Below are 14501 nucleotides of genomic sequence, written 5' to 3' on the forward strand. Positions count from 1 at the left end.
GATCTTTTGGTTTTATTGTTTGTTTTCTGAATATAAGAGAGGTTTATTAACAGGGCGGGGCGGGGGTGGGGCGGGGGCGGGGCGTTCGCAGGTACAGGTGTGTCGCTAAGCTCTAGGTTTTGGGGCACGCCCCACTTTTGTACATATGAATGCATGTAATGTAGAACATATGCACACGTGGTTTTTAAAAACTAAAATGTAAATTAAGTAATGCCAAGATTTGTACATTTCATTTTAATTTATATTGTGTGGTTATAGAATTGTTATTTAATAGTAATTAAGGAGATGTAATTTAAGAATGTTCTGCTGAGTATTATAAAAGTTGAGAAAGTATCGCTGCATATAGAGATCAGTTCTTAGCAGTTTAAAGTGAAGAATAATGAAGTAGTCTGGGATAATAAATACGGTAATGCCGAAAGGTGTTTGTTTTTTAAAGCCTGTGAAAACAGCTAATTGTACCAAAAACATGTCTAAACAGTATTTTCTCAGACGGGAAATAAATACACTGTTGAGTCTATGAGTCTGTGTCCTGTCTTCTAATTATTCTGGAATTATACAAAATATATATTTCTATTCAGTAACCATACATAGAATAAAGACAGAATGAACTGAACATCAGTATAGATCCTGTTAAAAGTGCTGGATTTTTCTGGAAAGACTGAAATTTATGGGCAGAATCTGTTTCTTTATGGTCTCAGTGAAAATTCCTGAATTAAAGCTGCATTACAGAAGTTACAGACACGCCCCCAAACCAGGACAGAACCTGAATAAATAAATTCCGGGTGTAAATCCGACACGCCGAGCCGGATTTCAGCCCGGGTCTTTATTCCTCTGCTTTATTTATAGACTCAGTTTCCTGTGATTGGTTCAAAAGTGCAGAAAACCATCTAGAAAAGAGTTTCACCCTGCAGGAGAACCGGACCGTGGTTCTGTAGATCCAGTATCTCCTTTAATCGGATTAAACTCTGGTTCTCCGCACCGAACAGGGCAGAACTGTTTAAGAATTGTGATTAAAGTGCTTTTTGTTAATCGGAGCTGAAGGATCATTTTAACTGGATCTGCATCGTTTCTACAGACTGACTCAAACCTAATCTGGAGCTAAATATTTACATATTTTTCATTTTAATCTATTGGCAGCATACTTTATTAATTTAAAAATTAAAAAATTATAATATTGACATTTCTGGCAAGTTTTATTGACTGAAAACAGATCAAGTACTTGTATGCTTCTTTAAATGTAATTAATTTCCTCATCACAGTAAACAAACATCAGATTTTTGTATTTCTATATTATATTATTTTTGGCTGTAAAAACAGTAAATATCAAATGAAAAATGAACAGAGTGACAAAGATTTACGTCAGCACCTTTCTGTGTTTCTTTATTACAGAGTTTCCAAAAGTAAACATTCATCACTGTTTTATCCTCTTTTAAATTCTTTACTGTTACATGCCTGGACAGTATTAAAAAAAAACATGTTATTTTAGTCACACATCATAACTAGACTTATTTAAATGTTATTATTCAGGCGGCCATGTTTGTTTTACACGCAATTTGTGTAAATTTTCATTCAGTAAATGACAGACAACTGCTAGCAGTTTACCACCAGCAAAACTTAGCAAACATTCGACCCACAGACTGAGATAAAGAAACAAAATCATTTTAGTCAGAAAATGTATTTAAATACACTGAACACCAAATAACTACAACTTCTTTTAACTCAAATAGAAACAAGCCAGTTCTTAAAGACCCGTTTCAGTTACAGTAGAATAAAGAAAACATTTATTTTAACTAAATACCTTAATCTGTGTAGAACAGTGTCGCTACGGTTACAGATCAGAACTTCCTGTGAGACGTTTCCTGTTTACGCTACGAGATTTATCTTTGGTTCTGGTCTGGGTGCACAAGTTTATAAAATATTGATCATATCCAGAGTCTAACATGAAACTTAAATACACAGCAGACGCTACAGAAGAACTCGATCTTAATGGAGGAAGAAATTGAGGGATTTTCAAGATGAAGAAATGAAGGGTGAGTCCGGATTAAACAGAACTCTAAATGGAGATTAAATTATAATCCACTAGATTAACTAGATTACTAGATTAACCTCTTTCTAATCAGGTGCTTTAAACTGCAGAACAGCACTGGAGCAGAAACACATGAACCAGTTAAACACCGTGGAGCAGCAGAACCAGAACCAGACGTATCTGCGTCAGTAATCCTCTCATGGTTCAGATCCTGAAAGCAGTTTCTAATGTTTAGTGTTTAGAGTCTGGTGCTCGATTCACTACCTTCAGTTATTCAATTAAAATTATTTATTTACACTCATCCTCAATGATACCGCCATCACCTGTCTGAATGTGTAGCTGAAATTAAAGGAGAACTCTGGAGTAAAATGGACTTTTGTTGTGGTAAATCATGATAAAAAGTTCTTATCTTTGATGAATAGCTCACCTCCGCTCTCCCAGTGTTCAGAGATCCAGAAATTTTAACAGTTTATCCAACAAACACCCTTCAGACTGGGAGATACGGGGCATAATTTACCCTGATAAATCACTTTTTACACCGTTATCCAGCTCAAAGTAGCTCCACACCTCCTTACTAGAATCCAGAGAGCCCTGACATTTAAAACCAGGCATTAATAACTTAAAAAGTGCAGAAGAAGCTCATTAAACACCACTGTTTGCGTAAACTTTCTAAATTTAAAATTTCTGAACGCTGTGGGAGAGCGGAGACGGAGCTAAATCAGATCAGCCATGATTTTTTTTTATTAAACACATGTAGAAATTATGTTCTAGTAAAACAGTGTTTCTGCTGAAACAAAGCTTTAATAGAAGTCATGGGACAGTGCTGAATTTGCTCAATAAATATCAAATATATTTTTGTATATTATGGAGAGGGAAGAAATGGCCTGAACGCCATAAAAAAAAGTTATATTTAAAAGATAAAATGTCATTATTGGTAAAACATTCCTGTATGTTTGTTTAATTATAATTATTGTATTTTTTTTTAACTAATTTTTCCCCAATTCAAAAGGCCAGTTACCCAATCCCTGCCCCTATCACTGGTAAAGCCCCCAGCACCAGGAGGGTGAAGACCAGCACACCTACTGTACTCTCTCTCTCTCGGACTCTGGCTGCTGATGGAGAAACAGACCCGGGATTTAACCCAGCGATCCTTTGAAAAGAGTGACAACGCCTCAGTCTGCTGGACCACTGAGAGGCCGAGGATTAAAGGTTTAATTAGAGTTTAAAAGAGTCATTTAGAAATAATTTTTTAAACAAAACACAATTTTCCTAGATTTCCCTGAAAAGAACAGAAAAACGCTGAAATTCTGGTGGGTGGTTTTGGACTGTGCGCTGCAGGTGCAGCAGAGAGAGGGTTGCTGTAAAACTCCTTTAATAAACTGATTATTTCAGATGATTTGAAAAATTTCAGGCTGTTTCTACTAATTTGAAGGATTCAAGTCTTCCACAGCGCTGCTGAGGTTTGGTCGGATCCGGGAGATCTGCGGGGGTCAGGCCGGTCCGTGTGAATCTGAAAGGTCAGTGAGGAGAGACTGAGTTCAGATCACGCTCGAGCAGAACCGGACTGCAGTTCAGAGATCAGGCTGGAGGCTCTTACCTCCTCTGGAGCTCTTAGGGTTGGGGGTGGTGGAGTATTTTGGTGGGTAGCGGATGAACAGCCGGTCTTCCTCCTTCTTCACCCACCGCAGCAGCTTGGTGATGGCGTTAATGGCGCAGGCCTTTGTCACGAGTGGACTGAAGCACGTATACAACTCAAACTTGCTTGTAACCTGCAGAGCACAGATCCAAACTACTGAGTTACCAAAAACGAGTTATTACATAATAATTCACATTTCTACACACTAAAAGCTCCATGAAAGAGGTACCTTTCAAATTATATATAGCTTTGAAACAGTGTTTACCAGTCTGTGTCATTGGCCCATAGTTCACCTGTACCCACTATTATCAGACCCTCATTACAACTCCCATAATTCACTTGGCTTAACACACTGACCAGTGTTCAAGCAACCTCATTCATAAGATAACACCTCAGAGCGTATAGAGGTGTGGGCGGTAGGTAAGTCTTACCCAGGCCAGCAGCGTCTCTCTCTCGGCTACGTGGTAGATGAGTTTGAGGGGGCGGGAGCTGCTGTGGATCCGGCTGTGTAAATCTCTGTACAGGTCCAGCAGCCTCAGCTTCTCCTCATCAGTGTTATACGGAGCCTCCAGCTCTGGACTGAAACAAAACATCCAACACTGAACTCAGAACCCCGACCATCCCTTACCAACTACATCTCTGCACATTTTAACTTCAGAAACACTTCACCACCGTTAGAAGTGTGTTTATTAGTGAAAAAGCATGTTCTCAGAAAACAAACACAAACAGCTCAGACTCAACAAAACCTGCCAAACAGCTTCATTTTGAAAAAATGTCCTTATCGGTAGATTGAGTTTAATCATTAGATTATGTGTTATGATTTCTGTTTTGATTACATTAACAGTAATTAACAGATTTTTATACTGTTAGTTTTTTTGGCTTTGCTGGAACGATCTCCAGCAGGGGGCAGTGTGACTACAGGTCGTACGTTCTGATTACAGAACCCGACTTTATAATCATTTATAACTGTTCACCTCAACTAATCTCTGCAGGCTAATAAATTAACAAACAGAAAATTTAGATTTTTCATTTATATATTCCCCTATAAAAATATATCATGAAAATATTTTCAGAAACATGAGGGGTTGTACAGTACAGTTTTTCCTGGTTAAGTAAAAGTCCTGCCAAATCTTCATTATGAGAAGAATGCTCTCAACAAAAAGGTTTCTGTTTTTTTTATTTTTAATAGCATGAAGATGCCAAATTAACAAGTTGTGACTTTTTGTTTTTAGTAGAATTCAAATGATCATGTGGCGAATAGTCTCTACAAAAACACCAGATCAGCTGCTTTTTTAAATATCAGTTCCTCATATTCGTCAATATTACAAACATTCAGAAAACCCAATCCATCATTTCCTCAAAACAACACTGCAGCCAATCAGCATTTACAGGTGCTGGTCAACGAATTAGAATAATTTGAAATAGTGCAATCATGAAATTCTTTGAATGCATTTTTTGTGCAGAAAGCAAATCAGGTGTTCACCGCACCTGTCCTACTCGTTAGACTAATCACAGAACTCGTTACCTGGAAAAAAATTTGCTCAGCTGAGCTTTCCAAAAGGCCCATTTAGGCCATTTAACTGTGACACTGTTGTTTTATTGAATTAGAATAATGGAGAAACCGTTTCATTGAATTAGAATAAATGCTCGAATTTTTGTTTTCTGTGAAGAGTGTTCACTGTGCAGTATAAAGTCAGGGTTGAGTAGAATTTCTAAGTTGTAAAATCAATCATGGGTAAGCAGCGCAACCTCTCAACCGGAATAGTGGCTCAAATTCAAGCCCTTCGCCAACAAGGCTTGACCCAAACTAAAATTGCTGAGCAGCTCGGCATCAGCCAGTCTTCCGTCTGCAAAGCTCTCAAGAAAAACTGCAGCAAGCGCACCAACTGTTCCGGCGTCCGAAAAACGTCTGCTCGCGACAACAAGCAGCTGAGAAAGATCGCAGTCAGCAACCGGTTCAAGTCTACTTCCGAGCTCACCGACTTGTGGAACAAGCAGACCGGCGCTGACGTCTCCAGATCAACCACTTACCGTCGTCTGCGTGAACTCGGCTTCAAATCTCGCGTTCCAGCAGTAAAACCGATGCTAAACAAGAAACAAATGGAGAAACGGCTGAAGTGGGCCAAAGAACACGGCGAGTGGACTGCTGAAGACTGGCAGAAAGTGGTCTTCAGTGACGAATCACGCTTCTGCATCTCCTTCGGTGACCAAGGTCCTCGTGTCTGGCGTCGTGGTGGCGAAACCTACAACCACGAGTGCGTGAAAAGATCCGTCAAGTTTCCCCAGAGCGTTATGGTCTGGGGATGCATGTCCGCTCGAGGTGTAGGGAAACTCTGCTTCCTCAAGAAGACTGTCAATGCTGCCGTATATCAAGATGTTCTGGAAACGTTCCTGATTCCGACTGTTGAGGAACAGTTCGGCGAAGAAGACTTCATATTTCAACAGGATCTTGCACCGGCTCATGCGGCAAAGTCGACAAAAGATTGGTTCACTAAAAAACAGCTTGAAGTTTTGGTATGGCCGGCCAACTCGCCTGACCTCAATGTCATTGAAAACCTTTGGGCCATCGTCAAGGGGAAAATTCGCGACAGAAAGCCTACTACGCTGGACCAACTGAAGCAGAACATCGCCACTGCCTGGGAAGCTGTGAGTGCGGAAACTTGCGACAAGCTGGTCAAATCGATGCCGCGGAGACTTCAGGCAGTCATACAAGCCAAGGGGGCAGCCACAAAATACTGAGAAAGTGATGATTGTAATTATAATAAAAATTATTCTAATTCAATGAAACGGTTTCTCCATTATTCTAATTCAATAAAACAACAGTGTCACAGTTAAATGGCCTAAATGGGCCTTTTGGAAAGCTCAGCTGAGCAAATTTTTTTCCAGGTAACGAGTTCTGTGATTAGTCTAACGAGTAGGACAGGTGCGGTGAACACCTGATTTGCTTTCTGCACAAAAAATGCATTCAAAGAATTTCATGATTGCACTATTTCAAATTATTCTAATTCGTTGACCAGCACCTGTATAATCTAATCAACTAAGAAATGTTTTTTTACAGAATTCTCAGCAAAAATTATTCCAATTTGTGTCAATGTTTCTGGTTTTAAAAGTAATTGTATAATATAACATTTTAATTAATGACATTAAAACACACAGAGTGTTTGATTTCTATGGGAAAGTCTATGGTGCGATAAACACCGTGGTTTAGAGTGAAATCGGTTACGCTGCAGCCGAACACACAAATAAATCAGAATCATTCACCGGCTGGTGAACTGCGTGAGCTGGCGGTGGTGTGATTTACCTGGTGAACTGCGTGAGCTGGCGGTGGTGTGATTTACCTGGTGAACTGCGTGAGCTGGCGGTGGTTGTCCGGGACGTCGAAAGGTTTGTACATGAAATGCCTCAGATCTGAAACCCCGACCTGCCCGACGCTGTAGGACTGGGCTTTGGCTATAGAACTCAGAGCATTCTGGGCCATCATCGCCTCCTCGATCTTCCGTTTACACTCAGCCACAGCGTAAAATGCCTCCTTGTCTGTAGAGAGCAGCAGCAGGCAGACGGTGCAGTTGGGCGGGTCCAGATAGGAAATATAGGCGTAAAAGTAACAGTCTGGGTTGAAGCTGGGGAGGCAGATCGGGGTCCAGATTTCTCCGGCCTGGAAGGCAGAGGAGGCGCCGATGAGGTTGAGAAGAAGGTGGAGGTCAGCAGGGTCAAGCCGGGCGTCTTCAATGACCATTTTCTCCTGGACGATGGTCAGTAGTTGGTTTTTAGCTATGAGGATGGAGAAGACCAGGTTGGGAGTAATGGCCTTCTGCAGGATCTGGCTAAGCGAGTCCCTGAAGGAGGAGGAGATGGGTAAGCAGTGCACGGCCGAGAGCAGAAAGCTTGGGTCAGAGTCCACCAGGTTCAGCAGGCCGTCCAGAATCTTCTCTGAACCGGCCAGCAGGCGGCGCAAGTCATAGTTCTTCTTGTGCTCGAAGATGCGCGCAATGCTAGCCTGCGTTAGCATGCTAACAATCTGGTTGTAGACGTAAAGCAGCTCGTCCCGCAGCTGCTGCTCAGACTGACGGCTGCTGGAGACGGACACCAGCACCAGCGGGCCCTGCTGCATGAACACCACCGTGTGCTCATCTACAACCACAACAGTAAAGAGCATTTCAGATCAACAGGACCTCTGACCACCATGAACACTGTATTTCTTATGAACTTAAACCATCACACATCCTGTTCGGGTTTTTGTGCTTTAAAATGTTATGTATTCTGCGTAAAACTACACCAAAAAATAATACACTGCTTCTTACGACTGGAGATGCAAAACAGATCATTCTGATTAAAAACACAAATCCAACACACAGTATCAGTCAAATCAGTTCTGCTTAGTGCCGGGCGGTATACTGGTTTATTCGGTAAACCGCGCCGGGAACGTTTCTCTCATACCGCCACACCGCTAGAGGGCCGTGATATATCGTCAAACCATTAGAGTCTTAAAAAATACTGTGATATTCATTTTTGGCCAAACCGTGCAGAACTAAGTTCTGCTCTTATAAAACAGATTTACAAAGTAAAAGTACTTTTATTTCCTTCAAAACTACTCTAAATTTCCTTCGGGATAAATAAAAGTATCTATCTATCTATCTATCTATCTATCTACTCTGACTGGTAACATTAAATAAGTACCTAGTAATAATAATAAGTATCTAATCCAACCTTTCCATAAACACTGTAACATAATACAAAGGATTACTACATTAACGTAATTTGGATTTTAGATCAGACAGGATCATATCCACACCAAACAACACATCCCCATTATACATTATAAAAACAGCACACAGATAAAACACGATCTTTTATTCTGATTTTATCCTGGAACAAACATGAGGAAAAATTATACTAGCCAATAAATCAAACAATATTAAATAGATCAAATATAGAATATAATTATGGAATATGGTTAATTGCAGTCTTAATCCAAACAGTGTAGTAAATCTTACCTGAATAAACAGACCGAATGATGTTGTCTCCGCTCTGAACGAAGGACACGAGGGCCATCATGACTCCCATGGTGGAGGACAGGGCCTCCTCGCTGCCGTATCGAGAGTAGATCGGTTTTCCAGCTTCGCTGAGCACAAACACGTGTTTGCGGTGCTGCCTCCAGCTTTCCGTGGTCACGTCTTCCTCACGGTGGGATGAAGCTCCCAGAGCCGTGCCCGTTTCAGACAGAGGTGATGATCTGCCCTTTAATCCCATCCCCTGTTCCTCCAGCTTCCCACGAGCCAAAACAGCCACAACAAACTCACCCGACTCATCGTTATCCATCACAGCGGAGTCCTCCGACACTTTCCCAGAGTCCGTTTCAGACACGCCGGCGGTGAGGGGCCTGTCCGAGCCTGAGATCCCTTCTCTCTGGATGCCTAAAGGAAGTGTCTGAAGTTGTGGGATATCTCCTGAGGTAGTATCAGCCAGGTGCACTGCTGTGCTTTCTTCCAGATTCACAGAGCTGCTGTCCTCCAGCCCACTGGGAATAAAGTCCTCTGTAATGTGGTCTGTGTGATTTTCTGACGAGTTAAAATCTGAAACCTGCAAACCTGGAGAAACACAATTATTCCTATTTTAATTTCTACAAAATTTATTAAACAACTAAATAATTATAAGGATGAAAAGAGCACTCTATATCCAAAAGTATTCAGCGGAACACTGCAAAAAAATTAAAGTCATGTGTTCTGGCTGAATAAGTTATGACACACTAATAAAGCAACAAAAATATAAAGGCTATTTGAGTTAAATGATAGTTATATAATTACAGACAAACACAGCAGAAACTGAAAGTGCTGAACCCAGGAACCGGTCTGATAAGATAATCTCACACACTTTATTCACTGATTTACACAAATAGGTTTTTTAGGGTGAAGGTCTATTATAAACCCCTGTTACCTTTCTGATCAGACTCTCCTCTCTCCTCCATAATCCCTCTCTCCTCCATAATCCCTCTCTCCTCCGTCCTCCCTCTCTCCTCCGTCCTCCTTCTCTCCTCTATCCTCCCTCTCTCCTCCGTCCTCCCTCTCTCCTCTATCCTCCCTCTCTCCTCCGTCCTCCCTCTCTCCTGAGGTTCTTCACTCATCTCAGCATAACCGGCGGGTCCGCTCTGAAACAGAAAGAGAAACACTGGAAGTGGAGATACGAGCTCTGCGAATCTGAACAGCAGCAGGATTGAACGGATTCAGGATCTGTATAAAACACGGAATTTAAACACTGTAATCACTATTATCACTAAAACCACTTTGATCACTTTAAACACCTGAACCTGATTAACTTACCTGCAGCTCCAGCTTCTTCCGAGCTTTAGCTAAACCCGGCGAACCGGATCTCTCTTACACACACACACACACACACTCACTCACTCACTCACTCACTCACTCACACACACACTCACTCACTCAAACACACGCACGCACTCTCAGCGCGCGGGGTCAGTATTACTGATGTTACAGCAGGTTTAGATTAAAGCGGCGGATCTGAAGCTTCAGTGACTCCGCGTCCGGCAACAACAAGCGGCGCCGCCTAATCACATCCGGAACACTTAGTACAAAATAAAAGTCCTGTGAAAAGTGTGTTTTTAGCGCGCACACACACACTCTCCCTTACGCTTAAGTACAATCCATTACAGCCGTAACTCCCTCGTTCACTCTGTTTGTGAGTTTGTGTGTGATTTTGCAGTTTTTTTCTAGTCACTAGAACACTTTAAGAGACTAAAAAATGCATTCTATAATATCAGTCTTTGTTTTTTTAATTGTGTGAAACGTAACCTGTGCTTTCTTCATGCCTAAAAGACGATTATTCGCTCCTTGTTTAATTAGTATTGTTATCTGTCAGTATTGTCTGTTCTGTATATTTATTTTTCCATTAGCTGATAATGTACTTGTTGTGTACATTGCTCCCTTTTTTTGATTTGTACATTTCCTTAAAAAAAAAATAAATAAATAAATAAATATATATATATATATATATATATATATATATATATATATATATACAATCTACAATAAGTCTTATAGTGGACAAAATAAATGTTCACAAGTTAAATTTAAATGTACTATAATTTAAGTTGTTATGAATCTAAAACATAAATAATTATTTTAAAAATCTGTTACTTAAAAATATCTCTGATAAAATCTTTAAAAACAATTTACTGTGCAACGTTAAGATATTTCCTTGCTTATTTCTGATTGGATCTTTGAGTCATATAAAAGCATATAAAAACACTCACACACAAACACAAATGCTGTACACACCACACACTCTATTGAATTGTTAAAATTGAAAATATACCCAAATATGTTTAACATTTTTTTTATTTCAAACATGCATACATTAAATACATTTATCTTTAATCTTATTTTTCTCTTGAGGAACAAACAAAACATTCACAAAACACTCCGAGACTGGACCTGAGTTTACTGTCCGTGAACAGAAACACTGAGAGAACAGACTTGCTTTATTTACCTGTAAAGAACATACCCAGAAACATTTCACCCAGAGATTAATGCTGAATTCCACCTAAACTAGTTTCAAGTAGTAAATTGTAACTGGAGTTCAGAATCCAGTCAGTCCTACACACTGTTATTATCAGATTTGTGCCAGTTCACAATTACAAGTAATGTTTATTAGTTTTTTTCCTTTAATAAATAGGCTGCTGTTCTTACTACCCAGTGTATGATATTTTCAGTTTGATCCAGTAGAGGGCTCCCTTTACTGCACTGAGGTAGACTGGAACTCATTCTGTTATCAATCAGATAAAAAAAAAATTAACATTCTTAAATATTGTTTCTTATAGAAAAATGTATGGCACAATCTAAAATATATATTTCATTCTAAAGTTACATGGCCATTTGTTAATTTTTACAGATATCGTCTGCCTTCTAGTATGGAATTAGATGATCTTATAATAATGAAATCAATTACCTGTTAAACAAAATAACATTCTGCACCAGCTGGAACATTAAACAGGTAAATCACCCAAAAATCAAACTCACAGTTTCCTCTGTTCTTGATCTTTAGCTAATCGGCTGTTTATTCTGTAGAGTTTCATTAGTTAAATATCGGTGGGAAACTCTCTGTTTGGGGCGGAAAATAAAGTTTAAAAATATTAAACACAGGTCTGATCTTTCACCCATCGACCTTCAATTACAGACATTTTCACTCTGATTTCTTAGATCTGTCACTGTGAGTCAGATTGTGGGAGTTTGGGTATTTAGTAACTCATGCTGGTAGAAGAAGCTGTTTTATCCATTTTAAAAACATTTCTAGAGGGTTTAATCCGTGTTGGGAAAAGGGTATAGAAATATAGTTCACATTCTCAAATCTGAAGTATCTACTCATCTTCTTCACTCTTTCACTGAAGAACTGATCAGTCCAGCAGAGCTCAGCTATTCTCAGTCTGTAACAAGTACTGAAGGAGAAAGTTCTGGATTTGTCCTAAAAGTTCATCAGAACTGTTTCCATCTGTTAGATCATCTCAGTGGAATAAAGACTCTTTACTCCCCGCGGGTCCGGGTCCACTCCGCACTGTTCACCTAAACACAGGAGAATATCTTAAAAAATCATTTGTGTTTTTTGCTCATTTAAAGCTATAATTAAAAAATAACTTTAAATTAAAAAACAGAAAAACGTAGAGAACTCTTTAATATCTTTAAATGCACTGAAAATTAGTAATATGTAATAATTTTACAGCACTGCTTCTTTATAATGAGCAAATTAATACTGTAGAACCTGTTTACAGCGCTTTACTGTAGATCTGCATCATGGTCAGAATTCTATAAAACTAGTCTAATTTTGTCTAATTTAAAAATACAGCAGTCTATTACTGTGATAATAATTATAGTACAGTTATCACAGTAATAATATTACAGTGTTTTACAGGTACAGTAATAAATATACAGTATGTAAACTTCTGTAAAATTTACCACAGTAAACATGTTCTTTATACAGAGCAGCGTTAGCACTGAAACTGACGCTGTTAGCGAGTAACATGCTAACATGCTACGCTAAGCTGAGCTCCGGCTGGAAGTGGAGCGAGGAGAGCTGGTGGTGATGAGATGTTCTCAGTGATGTATGGAGGAACGCTGGTGCTGGACAGGATGTTTGGGCTGATAGATTTGTCAGGGGTCAGAGGTCAGGAGTCAAAGGTAAGGGGTCAGATTAATGTATAAGGAGCTCAGCCAGGTCCCAGTTCACCCTCAGGTTCTGTTCTGGTTCTGCATTGCTGTGTTTGCTGTGTGTTTACTGTGTTTGCTGTGTTTACTGTGTTTGCTGTGTGTTCACTGTGTGTTTACTGTGTTTACTGTGTTTGCTGTGTGTTCACTGTGTGTTTACTGTGTTTACTGTGTTAGCTGTGTGTTTGCTGTGTGTTTACTGTGTGTTTGCTGTGTTTACTGTGTGTTCACTGTGTGTTTGCTGTGTTTACTGTGTTAGCTGTGTGTTTGCTGTGTGTTTACTGTGTGTTTGCTGTGTTTACTGTGTTTGCTGTGTTTACTGTGTGTTCACTGTGTGTTTGCTGTGTTTACTGTGTTAGCTGTGTGTTTGCTGTGTGTTTACTGTGTGTTTGCTGTGTTTACTGTGTTTGCTGTGTGTTTGCTGTGTTTACTGTGTTTGCTGTGTGTACTGTGTGTTCACTGTGTGTTTACTGTGTTTGCTGTGTGTTTGCTGTGTGTTCACTGTGTGTTTGCTGTGTTTACTGTGTGTTTGCTGTGTGTTTACTGTGTTTGCTGTGTGTTTGCTGTGTTTACTGTGTTTGCTGTGTGTACTGTGTGTTCACTGTGTGTTTACTGTGTTTGCTGTGTGTTTGCTGTGTGTTCACTGTGTGTTTGCTGTGTTTACTGTGTGTTTGCTGTGTGTTTACTGTGTTTGCTGTGTGTTTACTGTGTTTGCTGTGTGTTTACTGTGTTTACTGTGTGTTCACTGTGTTTACTGTATTTGCTGTGTGTTCACTGTGTTTACTGTGTTTGCTGTGTGTTTGCTGTGTGTTTACTGTGTGTTTGCTGTGTTTACTGTGTTTGCTGTGTGTTTGCTGTGTTTACTGTGTGTTTACTGTGTGTTCACTGTGTGTTTGCTGTGTTTGCTGTGTGTTGACTGTGTTTGCTGTGTGTTCACTGTGTGTTTACTGTGTTTGCTGTGTTTACTGTGTTTACTGTGTGTTCACTGTGTGTTTACTGTGTTTGCTGTGTGTTTGCTGTGTGTACTGTGTTAGCTGTGTGTTTGCTGTGTGTTTACTGTGTGTTTGCTGTGTTTACTGTGTTTGCTGTGTGTTTGCTGTGTTTACTGTGTTTGCTGTGTGTACTGTGTGTTCACTGTGTGTTTACTGTGTTTGCTGTGTGTTTGCTGTGTGTTCACTGTGTGTTTGCTGTGTTTACTGTGTGTTTGCTGTGTGTTTACTGTGTTTGCTGTGTGTTTACTGTGTTTACTGTGTGTTCACTGTGTTTACTGTATTTGCTGTGTGTTCACTGTGTGTTTGCTGTGTTTACTGTGTTTGCTGTGTGTTTGCTGTGTGTTTGCTGTGTTTACTGTGTTTGCTGTGTGTTTGCTGTGTTTACTGTGTGTTTACTGTGTGTTTGCTGTGTGTTTGCTGTGTTTACTGTGTTTGCTGTGTGTTTGCTGTGTTTACTGTGTGTTTACTGTGTGTTCACTGTGTGTTTGCTGTGTTTGCTGTGTGTTGACTGTGTTTGCTGTGTGTTGACTGTGTTTGCTGTGTGTTGACTGTGTTTGCTGTGTGTTTGCTGTGTGTTGACTGTGTTTGCTGTGTTGACTGTGACCCGAAGCGTCCTCACTGCGAGCGGTCGGGTT

The 14501-nt window shown here is 40.0% G+C and overlaps 2 protein-coding genes across 4 annotated transcripts in view; both read right to left on the reverse strand.

The window, feature by feature from the left end:
• Positions 1–1353: 1353 nt before the first annotated feature.
• mon1bb (MON1 secretory trafficking family member Bb) lies at positions 1354–10230 on the reverse strand. 3 transcript variants are annotated; one of them, XM_049471595.1, is made up of 8 exons: positions 9980–10228; positions 9666–9807; positions 9597–9629; positions 8657–9250; positions 7001–7793; positions 4094–4241; positions 3624–3795; positions 1354–3536 (listed from the first exon to the last, which is right to left on the reverse strand). In XM_049471595.1, exons 2-8 carry the CDS (start codon positions 9781–9783, stop codon positions 3517–3519), a joined length of 1878 nt encoding a protein of 625 aa, XP_049327552.1. In that variant the 5' UTR covers positions 9784–9807; positions 9980–10228; the 3' UTR covers positions 1354–3516. The 3 variants fall into 3 exon arrangements, with proteins under 3 accessions (XP_049327552.1, XP_049327551.1, XP_049327553.1); XM_049471594.1 differs by having other exon boundaries at positions 9597–9807; positions 9980–10227; XM_049471596.1 differs by lacking the exons at positions 1354–3536; positions 3624–3795 and having other exon boundaries at positions 4113–4241; positions 6964–7793; positions 9597–9807; positions 9980–10230.
• A 772-nt stretch (positions 10231–11002) lies between these two features.
• Positions 11003–14501, reverse strand: part of grm6b (glutamate receptor, metabotropic 6b) — a 23417-nt gene continuing 19918 nt past the window's right edge. Inside the window, exons 11-12 of the mRNA XM_049471925.1 lie at positions 14486–14501; positions 11003–12235 (exon numbers count right to left, since the gene is read on the reverse strand). The exon at positions 14486–14501 is cut by the window's right edge and continues 220 nt beyond it. Of these exons, the coding sequence (XP_049327882.1) occupies positions 12232–12235; positions 14486–14501 (20 nt within the window). The 3' untranslated portion in view covers positions 11003–12231. The remainder of the gene's footprint in view (positions 12236–14485) is intronic.

Source organism: Astyanax mexicanus, chromosome 24 (genome assembly GCF_023375975.1).
Source record: "Astyanax mexicanus isolate ESR-SI-001 chromosome 24, AstMex3_surface, whole genome shotgun sequence".
Taxonomy (NCBI): domain Eukaryota; kingdom Metazoa; phylum Chordata; class Actinopteri; order Characiformes; family Acestrorhamphidae; genus Astyanax; species Astyanax mexicanus.

Coding starts and splice junctions, on each gene's coding strand:
- mon1bb (XM_049471594.1), bottom strand. CDS start 9,783: ATGAGTGAAGAACCTCAGGAGAGAGGGAGGACGGAGGAGAGAGGGAGG. Junction 9,251..9,596: donor AGGAGAGTCTGATCAGAAAG/GTAACAGGGGTT, acceptor GTGTTTCTCCAG/GTTTGCAGGTTTCAGATTTT. Junction 3,796..4,093: donor GAGAGACGCTGCTGGCCTGG/GTAAGACTTACC, acceptor TGTGCTCTGCAG/GTTACAAGCAAGTTTGAGTT.